This window comes from Homalodisca vitripennis, chromosome 4 (genome assembly GCF_021130785.1).
Source record: "Homalodisca vitripennis isolate AUS2020 chromosome 4, UT_GWSS_2.1, whole genome shotgun sequence".
Taxonomy (NCBI): domain Eukaryota; kingdom Metazoa; phylum Arthropoda; class Insecta; order Hemiptera; family Cicadellidae; genus Homalodisca; species Homalodisca vitripennis.
The window spans coordinates 108627996-108642258 of NC_060210.1; the positions used below are offsets into that span (position 1 = coordinate 108627996).

The 14263-nt window shown below is 36.7% G+C and overlaps 1 protein-coding gene across 8 annotated transcripts in view; it reads right to left on the reverse strand.

The window, feature by feature from the left end:
* Positions 1 to 304: 304 nt before the first annotated feature.
* LOC124359940 (peptide deformylase, mitochondrial-like) overlaps positions 305 to 14263 on the reverse strand; it is a 32602-nt gene continuing 18643 nt past the window's right edge. For all 8 annotated transcript variants that reach the window (XM_046813119.1, XM_046813114.1, XM_046813121.1 and 5 more), the window contains exons 4-5: positions 8459 to 8579; positions 305 to 579 (exon numbers count right to left, since the gene is read on the reverse strand). In XM_046813119.1, the coding sequence (XP_046669075.1) occupies positions 371 to 579; positions 8459 to 8579 (330 nt within the window). In that variant the 3' untranslated portion in view covers positions 305 to 370. The remainder of the gene's footprint in view (positions 580 to 8458; positions 8580 to 14263) is intronic.

Sequence of the window (14263 nt, forward strand, 5' to 3'; positions counted from 1 at the left end):
CTTTGTTTATGATTGTCTGTTTTTCTGTCTGTCCACAGGGCCTCAAGAAATTTTGCATGCAACCTCAGTGAAGTCTGTTATTTGATACATGCGAACTTCTACATTGTATCAGTAAAACATTACTATTATATTACTTTCTGGAAAAACAGAGTTACTTTGTCTCTATAGAGAGTACATGGTAATCTTTATGCGTGGATTAGAAGAAATTAATAGCTTTTTTGGATAACAGTTGGGAGAAAATAGGTTTTGCCCCAAATTAACAGAATTGAGACTTTGAAGGAAACTAAAATTAAATAAAACTGAGTACATTAAAATCATTTATTACAAGAGAACTCTATCTTCTTACAAGGAACCATTCTATAGTTAAACACTACTTTGACAAAATCTTATTGGGATAATATGATATATGAACCTTCCCACCAGTCCGATTAACTCTGTCCCAAAAGGAGCAAGTAAGACTGGGCAGATGAGCAATATCAAGGTACATTCGGCCATCAAGATGATCGAGTTCGTGCTGGGCGATGCGAGCTAGCCAGCCTGACAATTCCTCAGATTTCTCCACTCCTCTCTCATCCCAACCTGCACAAAAACATCATCCAGGTACCATGAATGTGATCAAAGTTAGTGTTGAGATGATGTGGCCAGCCAGCCTGACAATTCCTACGATTCTCCACTCCTTTGTTATCCAAACATGCAGAAAAACACTATCAAGGTATCATCAATGTGATAAAAGTTTGTATTTGGTGATGTGGGCCAGCCAGCCTGACAATTCCTGATATGTTAAACTCCTCCGTTATCCAAACCTGCAGAAAAACAATATCAAGGTATCATCAAAGTGATCCAAGTTTGTGTTTGGTGATGTGGGCCAGCCAGCCTGACAATTCCTGAGATTCTCCACTCCTCTGTTATGAAACTTGCAGAAAAACAATATCAAGGTATCATCAAAGTGATCCAAGTTTGTGTTTGGTGATGTGGGCCAGCCAGCCTAACAACTCCTGATATTCTCCACTCCTCTGTTATCCAAACCTGCAGAAAAACAATATCAAGGTATCATCAAAGTGATCCAAGTTTGTGTTTGGTGATGTGGGCCAGCCAGCCTGACAACTCCTGATATTCTCCACTCCTCTGTTATCCAAACCTGCAGAAAAACACTATCATGGTATATCAATGTGATCCAAGTTTGTGTTTATTGACTTCTTTTGTACATTATCATAGAGATAAGAACAAGGGTCATAGAAATACATGTTAAAATTCAGTGGTTAGGCATTGTCAGTCCATTGATAGATAAAATTCATCAAGTTGGTAGGAAGGATGTTCTTGTAGCCAGCACTTCAGGAGTTGTCCAAACTGCAGCCTGCTGGGCTTCTTCAGGTCCTCTGGAAGGGCATTCCATAACTTGGCTCCGGCGTAGGTCGGTTTTCTTTCTGTGGCTGTCAGTCTGTGTACAGGGAGTTGGTAGCTAGAGGCATGTCTGGTATTGTAGCTGCGAATTTGGGCACCGGTTCTTGCTGCTTCGGGTGACTTAAGGTGGAGAAAAGAGACTGCTTCCAGGATGTAAAGATTCACTACAGTGAGTATTTTCAACTCTGTAAAGGCTTGACGACAGGATTCTTTAGGCTGGAGACTCTTTAGAACCCTGACTGCTCTTTTTTGGTGGACAAGGAGCCGCTGTAAGTTGTTGTAGTGCCCACCCCCCATGTCGCAATCCCGTACCGGAGGTTAGATTCATAGAGGGTGTAAGTAAGCTATCTTTGCTGTTGCTGTGTAACTAATATTTTTTTATTCTGCGGATTACATACAGTGCAGTGCTGAGTTTCTTGCAATGGGAATCTACATGGTCAGTCCAAGCAAGACGGTCATCAATTATTATACCTAGGTACTTTGAAGTAGTAGTTTCCTCCAGATTTGGTAGTCTTCCTGTTGTTTCTTTGTGTCTTCCTAAGACCAGCTGCTTCTTCGTTTTATTCTCATTTATAACAAGATCATTTCCTTGGCTGTATTGTATTGCCATGTTTAGTGTGATGTATGCTGCTATTTCAAGTTCTTTTTGACCAAGGAGGAGGACCGTATCGTCAGCATACATCAGTGTATGGCTATAGTCTTGCATGTAGCTAGGGAAGTCATTTGTGTATAAAATAAACAAAATAGGCCCTAGTACAGATCCTTGTGTTACATCGCGATTAATGATCTGTGGAAGTGATTTTATCTGTTGTGTTAATCCGTTGCTGGTGTGGTTTATTTTGACAATTTGTCTTCGTTCTGTTAGGTAGCTTTTTATCCAGTTGTATGATTGTCCCTTCACTCCAAGATTTGTCAGTTTGTCTAAAAGATGTGTATGGCTAAGGCAGTCGAAGGCCTTAGAGTAGTCGAGCAGGATAGTAGTAACTGTGTTGTCTTCTTCCAGTTGATCTGTTAGGAATTCAACAAGGCTAATAAGTGCTGTTTTTGTTGATCTTCCACTCTGAAAACCGTGTTGTTGTGATGTAAGCAGTTGGTTGATTGACAAGTGTTGTAGGAATCTGCTCAAAAATAATTTTTCCATAACTTTAGAAAAAGTTGGTATCAGTGATATCGGCCGATAGTTAGCAAGTTGTTTGGTGTTTCCTTGTTTGAGCTTCGGATACTTTAGATATTTTTAAAGCAGATGGAAATGTTCCGGAAGTGAAAGATTTGTTAATGACATTCACTAGAGGACCAACTATTTCTTCTTTACATATTTTCAACAATTTTGTAGACACTGTCATATCCAGCCGAGGTTTTGGTTTTCAATGATCGGATTAGTTTGTCTACCTCTTCTAGGGATGTCGGTTGTAATATTAAATTTGGAATATCTGGATTTGTGTCTGATAGTATTCTTTGAACACTGTCTTGGTTTTGATGTATTGTGTCTTCGCCTGTGTTTATGAAATAATTGTTGAAATGTTCTGCAATTTTGACTGGGTCACTCATCAGTTCTCCCTGTATGTCTAATGCTAAGGGCAGGGGCTTATCCTCTTTTGACTTCCTCTCTGAATATATGATTTACCATATTGCCTTTGATTTGTTATCTACCACTGTTATCACATCAATGTTTTCTTGTCGTCTCAGATGTTTCAGCCTAAGGTCATATTCTTTTTTTAAGTGAGCTGCATTATTTTTTTCAATCTCACTTCCAGTTATATTGTGTAAGTCTTGCATGTAATGTCTCCTCAACTGCGTTGCTATGGGGTCAGTCAGAATTTGCTTATTTCGTTTTGTTTTTATTCTCATTTTTGTTATAGGGTATGTCATATCTATTAAGTTAGAAAGAATACCGCTAAAACTGTTGTAAGACTCCTCTGCATTCGTTGAACTGTAGACTGCTGTCCAGTTTTGCTGGTGAAGGAGAGCTTTGAACTTAAGCAAATTTCTTGTACTCATGTTTCTGTGTTCAGCCGATGGTGGTGGGGGTAAGTAGTTATCCAAGTTGATGGTACAGAGCTGTCCTGTATGGTCTGAGACTGCTGTGTTTAAAACCTTAACATGAAGCTTTTCACAGTCTATGGATGTTCTGGAGGTTGGTGTGATTCTAGTTTATCATAGTGTTCGGTGACGTGGGCTAGCCGGCCTGATGAAAACTGATGTGCATGGTACATTTACATCAGTTAACCTTCTGCAGATTGGCGACCAAATTTAGCTGTGCTTACAATGCCAGAGAATTTGTAAAGTTGAGAGAGAATTTGCGCTACTGCTGTCGCATAATGTAAACAATATACTCAATTTTACTCGTGAGAACAAGTACTTGTTACAGCTGTTGCGAAGTTACATATAGCAGTGATGTACCAGCAATGATTATTATTAAAATTTTAATAACCGACACTGTTCTCCAGTTCATACAAACAACTGTCCGGCACTGAATGTAGCAGCGCTCATGAGAAATCTTGCACACGTATAGACTAGCAATTTGTACTCTCAGGACAAACCTTCTGCAACTTTTACTGTCAGGCACAAACCTTCAGTAACGTTTTGCTAGTGTAAGCGAAGCTAGTCAAGGAATTGATGTGGCCATGATAACAAAATATAACATAACTTTCTTTGTTTTAACCTATGTAATCTAACGACCAATCGGAACAACAACATCGATCTATAGAACAAGCCGATACCTCGGCCGCAGTACGAGCGGTAAGCAGTGGGCCTGAGAATTGGAGTTGCGACTTAAAGAGCTACAAGTTAATTGTTTGTATTGTACATAAGGAGAACGCTCGAAACTGCCCACGACAGACGTGAGCGGCAGGGCGGTACCACATGATGCCGCTGATCTGCCACCAACTCCAGACATATTATTTTTCTCCTGTCACTCAGCCTTCAGCTCATTATTTATTTCTGTCCTGGTTCCAAACGCTTCCTTCTTGGCTCTACTTGTTATTGCAAATCCACTATTTTCTTATCCAAAAGGTGTCTTATCAGGTCTAGTAAAAATCCAACTGACATTCTGATGTATTCAAAAAACCAAGTTGCATCTCTTATCAAACCACCAAATAATTAATAACCGAACCAGACTCAAAGCCTGTATATAGGATGAACACTGTAAATTTAAGGCCTGTATAATCTAACTCACTTCTTTTTAATACGAGGGGTATTAGAAAAATAAGGTTCCCATGATTTTTTTTAAATAGACAGCTCTATACTTATACTTAGTGTTATACATAAATTTAAAACCTAAAAGTTAAGCTATTTTTCCACATAATCACCCTTTCTGTCCAAACACTTTTGTAGACGATGCTCCAACTTTTCTATCCCCATGTTGTAGAATTCTGCCGCCAATCCTTTGAGGAATCGAGTAACCTCTTCCTGGACTTCATTATCAGTAATAATAAATAATAATAATAATAAATTACTACAGTACTGAAGCGTTGGCCACCCAAGTGTTCCTTTAATTTTGGGAATAAGTGATAATCATTTGGGGCTATGTGTGGGCTGTAGAGGGGATGGGGCACAATAGTCCAGCCAAAATTTGTCAGCAGTTCTTGAGTTTGACGTGAGACATGAGGTCGAGCGTTGTTATGGAGAAGCCATCACTGGACAATCTTCCTCTCCTGCGGTTCAAGATCACGTGTGTTGAACAGATATGCAGTTTTCCCCATAAACTTCGATTAACTGACAATGAATAACAATAGGTGAAATCAGTTTTGTATTTAAAAACCTTATCACAGCACGAAATTCGCATCTGACGGTAACAACGATAGGGAACTCCATCTTCAAAGGCAGCTAGGCCGGCACTGTTGGACTTAGCGAGGAGCGAGTGGTATGGATAGAGAGAGGGACAGCTGATGAGTAAGACAGTGTTGCCAGATTTCTCCCAACATATCGCATTCTGTCTCAGCGTCATAGGGAACCTTATTTTTCTAATACCCCTCGTATATTTTCATTGAAGAATAAGAATTTAACAATTTTGTCTGGAGACCCCATTTTGGTGACTGAATAAAACAAAACACCACTTGTATTGCGGCCCCTATGCCTCTTTCCTGCTTACAGTGTACCACTTGTATAGTGGCCGAGGCCTGAGACGATCAGTCGACTGACTTTAATTGTCCAATGGATTGCTACGTATTTGGGGGGCCTGTTGTGAAACAGGGGTAGAATTAATCAAGATATGCTCCATCCATTACACTAGTACAGGCAACCTTGGATCAACTGACGTCATATGTGGCTCACGGACATATTTCAATTTTCATTCTCTTTTTCACGGACCATGTCGGTTGCTTACAATAAGATGTTTCGAAATTAATCAGATCCTGGTCCAAGTGCTGTCTAATTATTTCTTGATTTCATGACTTCTTAGACAGAAAAATGGTTTTTGAGATTTTTCTGGTTCTACAGGAAGATTTCCGGATTATTCCTGGTTTTCACAGTCGGGTGGCCACCCTATGGAAGTATCAGAGCGATTCGGGAAGTAAGGTTTGAATTGGGTCAGCTAATTCAATATCACATTACATCGACTCACAGCATGCCATGTGTGTTATTTGCATTGGTATTATTGTAGAGTGCTGTTTTCAGGTGAGTTCAAAACAACTGATCAGCCTGCCAAATTGAACTGAAATATGTTGTGATTCATTTTTTATAGTAAGGAACGATTCAGCAATGGAAATTCATCAACAGATAAGTGAAGCATTTGACCAAAAATAATAGTGATATTAACAGTCAGAAAACTAATATGATATTAATACTGCCACTAATACGATTGTTATTTACAGAGCACAAACACCAATGGGGTCAGCAACCCTGATGTGGTTTTTTTACCTGCTAGCTGTAACAAGAAGAAATAAACCCAACAAGGAAGGAGAATAAATTGCCAATAGTTCAGATTTTTGAATAATGACACCGAAAAAGAATTTTGGATCTGTGAGATTTGCAGCAAGGAATTAATACAAGAGAAAGTTATGATACAACCGTCACATGTCAGCGATGCACTTAGTGAATGGGTGTGGGAACAGCCTCGGCTGTGTCAGACTTCACCCAGTGCAGAGCACAGGAACTACACCACATACCTCCATGTGCACCTCTTCTTCTCTATGGTATTTATGGAAGAGAATCCTGTGAAAACTTCCTTTGAAGGTACTGCAGGACTTTCCTGACAGTCAGCTAGAAATCCTTACTTATGAGGACAGTACAAGGTGTCGAGATAACATCTATACAAAGTTGTTACAAGTATACAATAACATTGAATTATTAATAGTAAATATGTTTACAAACATAATTCACTTCGGAATATTTGTAACCAAACCAAGCTTTTACAAATAAATTTATATGTTCATAATATTTTTATCTTATAATGTTTCAAGATGATGTAATTTTAAATATTTAAAAAAATACCTAAATATTTGAATAGATTAAAAAATTTAACCCTTTGTACACTCTACAGGTCTATATAATGTACTCTCATCACACAACTCCAAACAAAAGCCATCTAAGGGTTTACACGCCAATCTTAATTAAAGATAAAGACTGCCAACTCAGCAGTGTACAATGATCACAACAATCCTGGTCGTGAGGAACAATGAATGATATAGAGACTTATTATTATTTAAACTAATATGGCTCGAAGTAAACAAAAATGTAATTAAAAGATTTATTATTTAATAATCCAGAGATTTAAATCAGTCTCTGAGAACAAGATGAATATTACATAATGGAATTAAAACACTTTGTAGGTAAGAAAGGGGTGGATATACGTATGGGGAGCGAGTTCAAATTGATGGATTGAGTTACTTGACAATAAGGGGAAGGAGAGCAAAACCCTCAAACTACTACACTCAAAGATGTTATGAAGTGGTACTACACCTCGATGCTAAACTAACCATGAATAAATTATTTCCAAGAGAAAGATGGCAAAGACGCCATGCGCTCGGCCCAAATGAACGATTCCACACGAGATTAACACTGGAGTGACTCATAACAAAGTGGGGAGAAGAGATGCCATGCCAAGATTACACTATTTTAAATTGTATCCATGGAGATATCATGTATTACTCCGACCAATCAGGGAAGAGTGATCACAGGTTATACCACCTATCCTTCTAACCGTATGCCACCAGCTCATGTAGCTCAATATATAAAACTGTACATGTAAAAGAAATTAATACCTAAGTGAATTTTATATTAGCTGTAACTTGCGTCTTCTCGCAATATACAATATCAAAGTCCTTATAGGCCTACAAATAAGTAAAATCACATATGGATGGAACCCTTTGAAATTGTGAACATGAGTAAGCGTATGTCAGTTATATATTACTTCAGTATTCATGGTGAAGATGATCAGAGTTTAACATGACTATTGTATATTGTTTTACACATGTAGAAGATTTCTGGTTCGAATTAATTATACTTCTGACGCCACAGCTGAATTTGCCTTGTTGCCCTGATCAAGAAAATACAAATAAATACACAGGTTTCTAAAACCTACTTCGGTCAAAAAGTGTCTACTGAGTTTTCTTTCTGGTATCTTTGGTTTAAATAGTATTTACAATGCATTAGATGTTTTTAATTCGTCAATAGTACAATCTGGAGTAGTCAGATATCACTTTGTCTTTGCTATCTGCATCACTACTGATCAAGCACTGTTCTAAAATTTAAATGTAAACAAATATTTTAACCTCTTTGACAAACTGAAAGTATCACAGTGGTTTAGTGTCAGTTTAATTTGGGTTATGAAACACAAATATTCCAAATTTATATATTTGAATATCGATTGAACATCTCCATAATTATAAATTGAGCCCACATCAAGGTACGGATGGACTTCAAAAAGCTTGTCACCTTTCATTGCATGTACTTGTCAAAAAATTATCATCTGAATAAGTCTTTTGAAATTAGAAAATTTACTTTTGGACATCCCAAGTATTTTGAAATAATCCTTTAGACCTAAAAAAATAATGACACAGTAAGTAAAATGTTAAAATAAATAATAATTTCTAATGAATATATTTTTCTATCTACTGACCTATCAGTTGGATTCTCGAATATCGAGCAACATCAGCTGAAAACCCTCTCATACTCTCACAACCTTCTGACAAAATTTCTTTCTTGTAGTCCAAAACCTTCATTGACGGATTTACCCATACCTGGAATTGATAAATTTGATTTATTTGTGTAATAGAAACAAGTAATATAACTCTTAATGACCGATATAAAACCAGTACAACTACAATCTAAAGCAGATGACCTTGAAAAAAAAAGGTTTAGTAAAAGTTTAACTTGAATTTAGAGGCTGAGAAATCCCCTCTCTTTGTTACACATCATAACTGATTACTTCAAGAAAAATTAAGACTAAAAAGAGGATGGGCTCCAATCATATAATCTAATTTTATATTGATAGGTTATATAATATTATTACATAGTGTAACATCGAAGATTTAAATATCTTGTAGTAAAAGTTTTTCATAAAACAAAGAATTGTTTGCTTATACAAATGAGAACCTTATATATAAGTTTAAGATGTAAAAAGTTTGAGAAATTTTATAAGAATTCCAAAACACATATTTTTTCCTAAAACTTTATAAATAACTAAGTTATGAATTGTTGAAAAGTATGAATAGCCCCCATGTTAGGACAAAGTAATGTACCAAGCTGGCCAATTTACTTAGCCAAGAAATTTATAAGATCAATTTTTGTACTAAGTTTCAACTCTTTTGGGTCAGTTAATGTTGCTACAAGCCACGTAATATAGCATAGATGTGTATCATATTTATATATAGAGTGATTGGTATAAGTATGCCAGCCATTTTACTTGAAAACTACAAGAGGTATTATAAAAAGTTAAATAGACTCTTCCCTAGACATTTTATTGTAAACAATTTAGTGGTTTTAAAATTTTTGTTACATCTGCCATTTTTTTTTAATAGCAGCCAATTCAAAACTGTTTCTACAAATACCCTGTATTTGTGTTGATTTCAGATATAAAATACTATTTTAAGACATTTTTATTCTTGTGTTATTTTTCATGAACCTAACCGTTTCAAAGCTATTAAGGGTTTGAGTGTGAATCTCTCTATGCCGCTAAATAGATTACTTGAGAATACCTATAAATTTTAAATTGTTATTTTCAAGCATCTTCATGTTACCAGGTAGGGCTCCATATAACACGTATAACATAACCATTTTACAAGGAAAAAATACAAAAGAGTATGAAAAGTGAACAATTAAGTGGGATAAAGACCTAATGGAGCACTCACAAAACTAACAAAGGCACATAAACGCTAACCTAGAACTAGAGTTTGAAAAACTGGCACTGCAGTCACACTTATGTGACCTCCGTTTATTTGACACTTGGATTTTGCTGTTTGCTACTTATCAGACCTAGTATGGTTTAAACACAGATATAACTTAATAGATAAAGGTGTCCAAAGTTAAGCTACAGAAATAATTTTAGTACTTGTTGAGAAGACACACCTACTTAAAACTTTATTTCATCAAGAACAGTTTGTAACTGCGTATAAATCATAACATACAGTTTATTTACTTTTTATCCTTGCAATCAACATTTTTTATACAGATGAGGAATAATTCTGTATAAGCATAACATCTATCAAGTTTAACTGATCACACAATAGGGGAGTATATACCTGAGTATTTAAGAATCAGGGTGAATACCCATTGCAAGTACCTGGGGATTTACGAATCAGAGTAAATGCCCAGTGTAAAATCCAGGTATTTATGAATCAGGTTGAATACCTAGTGCAAGTACCCGGGTATTTATGAATCAGAGTGAATGCCCAGTGCAAATATCCGGGTATTTATGGATTTTAATTAAAAATCCTGTCTCAGAGTAAGGTAAACATTGGGAAGTGAATGCAAATTCATTTTTAGAAATATTATAACCCTATAAAGTTATTAATATTAACAAAAAATAGAATTAGATTAAAATGTGAGAAATAGAACTAAATAGGTCTAACCCGCCTGACCTTACAGTTCAGAAAAAATGTTTTAGAAGTAAACAATGCATTTTCATTATTTAGAGGAAGATTCATTAACTTCATCTAATCTGTTATTTAAAAGAAAAAACTGAACACTCTTCCATATGAAAAGTGTTCAGTTAGTTGGAAGAGTGTAATTATTTAAATACATATGTATTTAAATAATTATTGTTATTTTATTAGGTCTATTCTTGCTATGAAACTAGCAAGTACCCACTCTTCCTAAATCTTAATTGTAATTTTCTAGTAATTAAACTGAAGCTTTTGTTAAAATATTTAAAAGCTTTTATTATGAATAAAAGCCAACTATCTTACCTAGTTGACTAAGTATTAGAAAAATCCTACCACTCAAGGGGCTGGAAAAATTTCATTTCTGCCTGTGTAACTGTCTCTACATACAATATCTTGTTAACAACTTCACCTATAGTGTTGAAATTTTCCATAAAGCTTCATTCCTCTATATGCATCATCAAGTTCGATGAGAGTGCATGTGTCTCCGTAAGATTTTACCGAATGTAAAGTGAACATTTTTAGATTGGTTGATGGATAACCATGATAGCAGAGAAAAATGTATAGAACAAACAAACTGAGTACAGTCATTTGACATTTTAACCCTATGCACTCAGCAAATTAAAATCATAACCAGTCCTTTGATTGAAATCCCTTCTCAAAAAGACCGTATACATCATTTAACAGTCCTTCATCAGAATGTAGATAGAATTAGTAATAAAATTGACCGTTTAAACCATTTTCTCCAAATAGTGAAGCCACACTTAATTGTACTAACAGAACATGGACTGACTCAAGATCACATCAGTAACACTCGACTTGAAGATTTCTGTTTGATAGCAGAATATAGTCGACAAAATCATTTGAAGGGAGGTGTTGCAATTTATTGTAAAGCATCTCTAAGCGATCAGGTGGAAATGGTACAAGTGCAGAATTTCAGTATTGAACTTGTGTGCGAGATAGCCATGGTGCGAGTGAAAACTTTAAACCAATATGTCTATATAATGGGCATCTACCGTCCTCCTCAGAGCTCACTAACTGAGAGCATGGGTGTGATTGCTTCAGTGTTAGACACGGTGCCAACCTGGAAGAGCCCAATTGTTTTAATAGGTGACATTAACATCGACTGCCTTAAACTCGAACATGACCAAGTGCTATTTGATGAGACACTTTTTAGCTACAACATGACAAGAATCCCTCTTCCTCCAACTAGAATAACACCACAGTCACAAACATCAATTGACTGTGTATGTACTAATCAAAAAGGGGATGACGTGTCAATTAAGATCTTAAATTCTGGGATTTCTGACCACACAGCCCAAATTTGCACGCTCAATGTTTTTACAGAAGATACTGGTAATGTTAAAGGACAAAAGAGAAATTTTAATGATGACAATATCCACAATTTAAAACTGGCATTGTCTAATGAAACCTGGGAAAGAGTCATCAACTGTAATGACACTGAAATCGCTTATAAAAATTTCTCTAACATCGTTACATCAGCACTGAACCAAACATGTCCTTATAAAAAATATAAGCAATGCAAAGGCAAAGAAAAACTATGGGACCCTGAACTGCACACTTTGAGGCAAGAATTCTTAGGTGCCAATGATCGTTATCTTCTTATGGGCTCATTAGAACACAAGCAGGAAGTTGCTACTAAGAAAAAGAATTATGACTTGAAGATAAAAGAACTCAGACGTCAGTCAACGGTCGACCGAATAGCACGTTCAGAAAATAAAACTAAAGCCCTTTGGAATATTATAAATAATGAAAGAAGAACCAAGAAATCGTCTGTAGGACTGAAAGAACTTAAAATTGACAATAAAACTATCAACGATCCTCAGCAAATTGTGGAACATTTCAACACTGTTTTTACGACCATGGCTGACTCTGCTATTTTAAACAACAACCCTCTAAAGAACAGAACTCCTAGTCCTATTCAGCAGCTTGACACTTGCTCTTTTTATCTCTATGACACAACAATTGAAGAAGTCATCAAAACGATCAACTCACTGCCAGCTAAAGTCTCTGCAGGTATTGACGAAATCTCACCAAAGTTGTTGAAGGCTTGTAAACATGAAATAGCCTACCCTTTAACCACTCTAATAAACATGTCCTTCCAATCTGGTAGATTTCCACATCAACTAAAACTATCTAAAGTAATCCCCATTTTTAAACAAGGTGATCAGTCTGAAGCATCAAACTATCGCCCAATCTCGCAAATTTCAACATTCTCTAAAGTTATTGAAAAGATTGTGCTTAATCGTCTCCTAAACTACATGACATACAATAATCTGCTTACTGATCAACAGCACGGTTTCACCAAAAATAAATCTACATCGACAGCTTTAATTAGTTTTATTGAATACGTAATAGATCAAATAGAAGCTAAAAATACAACAACAGCAATATTCTTAGATTTAAGCAAAGCCTTTGACACCCTTGACCATGAACAACTGCTGACCAAACTAAATACCATGGGAGTACGGGGCACTGAAGCTGAGTGGTTCAGGAGTTACCTAACCAATAGAGAACAGGTAGTTGAAATCCGGCATACTCAAAACAATAAAATTGCACACATCAGATCCAGTCCACTTCCAGTTCTAAGGGGCGTCCCCCAAGGATCAGTTCTGGGTCCTGTACTCTTTACTCTATTTACGAACGATTTACCTAAGTACTTAGATGAATTTGCTACAACTCTGATGTATGCAGATGATACCGTTCTACTTTTAGCCGATAGAACCCCAGAAAACCTGGAGATAGAGTCATTCACTGCAATGAACGTGGCGGTACAGTACTGCCATATTAATAACCTGGTAGTTAATGAAGCTAAAACCCAGCAACTCATATTGGGCCCAAAAAAGGAACAAACTGTGCACCTGCCTAACGTCCAAGCAGCATCAGAGGCAAAGTACTTGGGAGTGACAATAGATGAAGATCTCAAATGGACAACGCACATTGACAACCTGTGCAGGAAATTAGGTACTGGACTGTATGTTGTTAAAAGAATAAAATCAATAAGTGATGTACCCTCTGCAAAAACAGCCTACTTTGCTTTATTTGAATCGAACCTTCGCTATGGTCTCCTGGTCTGGGGTAATTCATCTGCAGGAAATCTCCAACGTGTGCTGGTAACACAGAAAAAAGCAGTGAGAACACTTGCTGACTTACAGCCAAGAGAGAGTTGTCGACCAGCTTTTATCAACCTCTCAATTCTGACGGTTGTATCCTTGTATGTGCTGGAGGCAGTAACCTGTGTGCACGAGAGAGGTTTTCCCAGAGGATGTAACACACATCATTACAACACAAGACGAGCGACAGATTTTCATCTTCCTGGGCATTGACTTTCTCTATTTGAGGAGAAGCCCTCTTACATGGGTTTAAAACTGTGGAACCACCTGCCAGAAGACCTGAAGGGACATGGTGCGGCAAAATTCAAGAAGGAGGTGAAGCTGTGGCTGCTGCAAAATCCATTCTACTCGTTAGAAGAATACCTGAACAGAGAGCAAAACTAACAACCAAACTGGACATTTACCTGTAAATTCATTGTTTGTAAACTACGCAATTGTATTTATATGATCTGTAACAAATTTTGACGAGTTACAATTCTCAAAGAATTTGTAAATAAAGAATTTGTCTATTGTCTATTGTCTATTGTCTCAAAGGCAGTATTTATAATTTGGCCTTGGACCTCGTGGCCGCCATCACTTTGTCGGAAGCGCAGATTAATTTTTTCCGTAATGTTATCTCAGCTCGTATGTCTAGCTGGCAAAAATATACTACGTCCATAGCTCATAAGGCCAGCACCACTGGCCACTAAA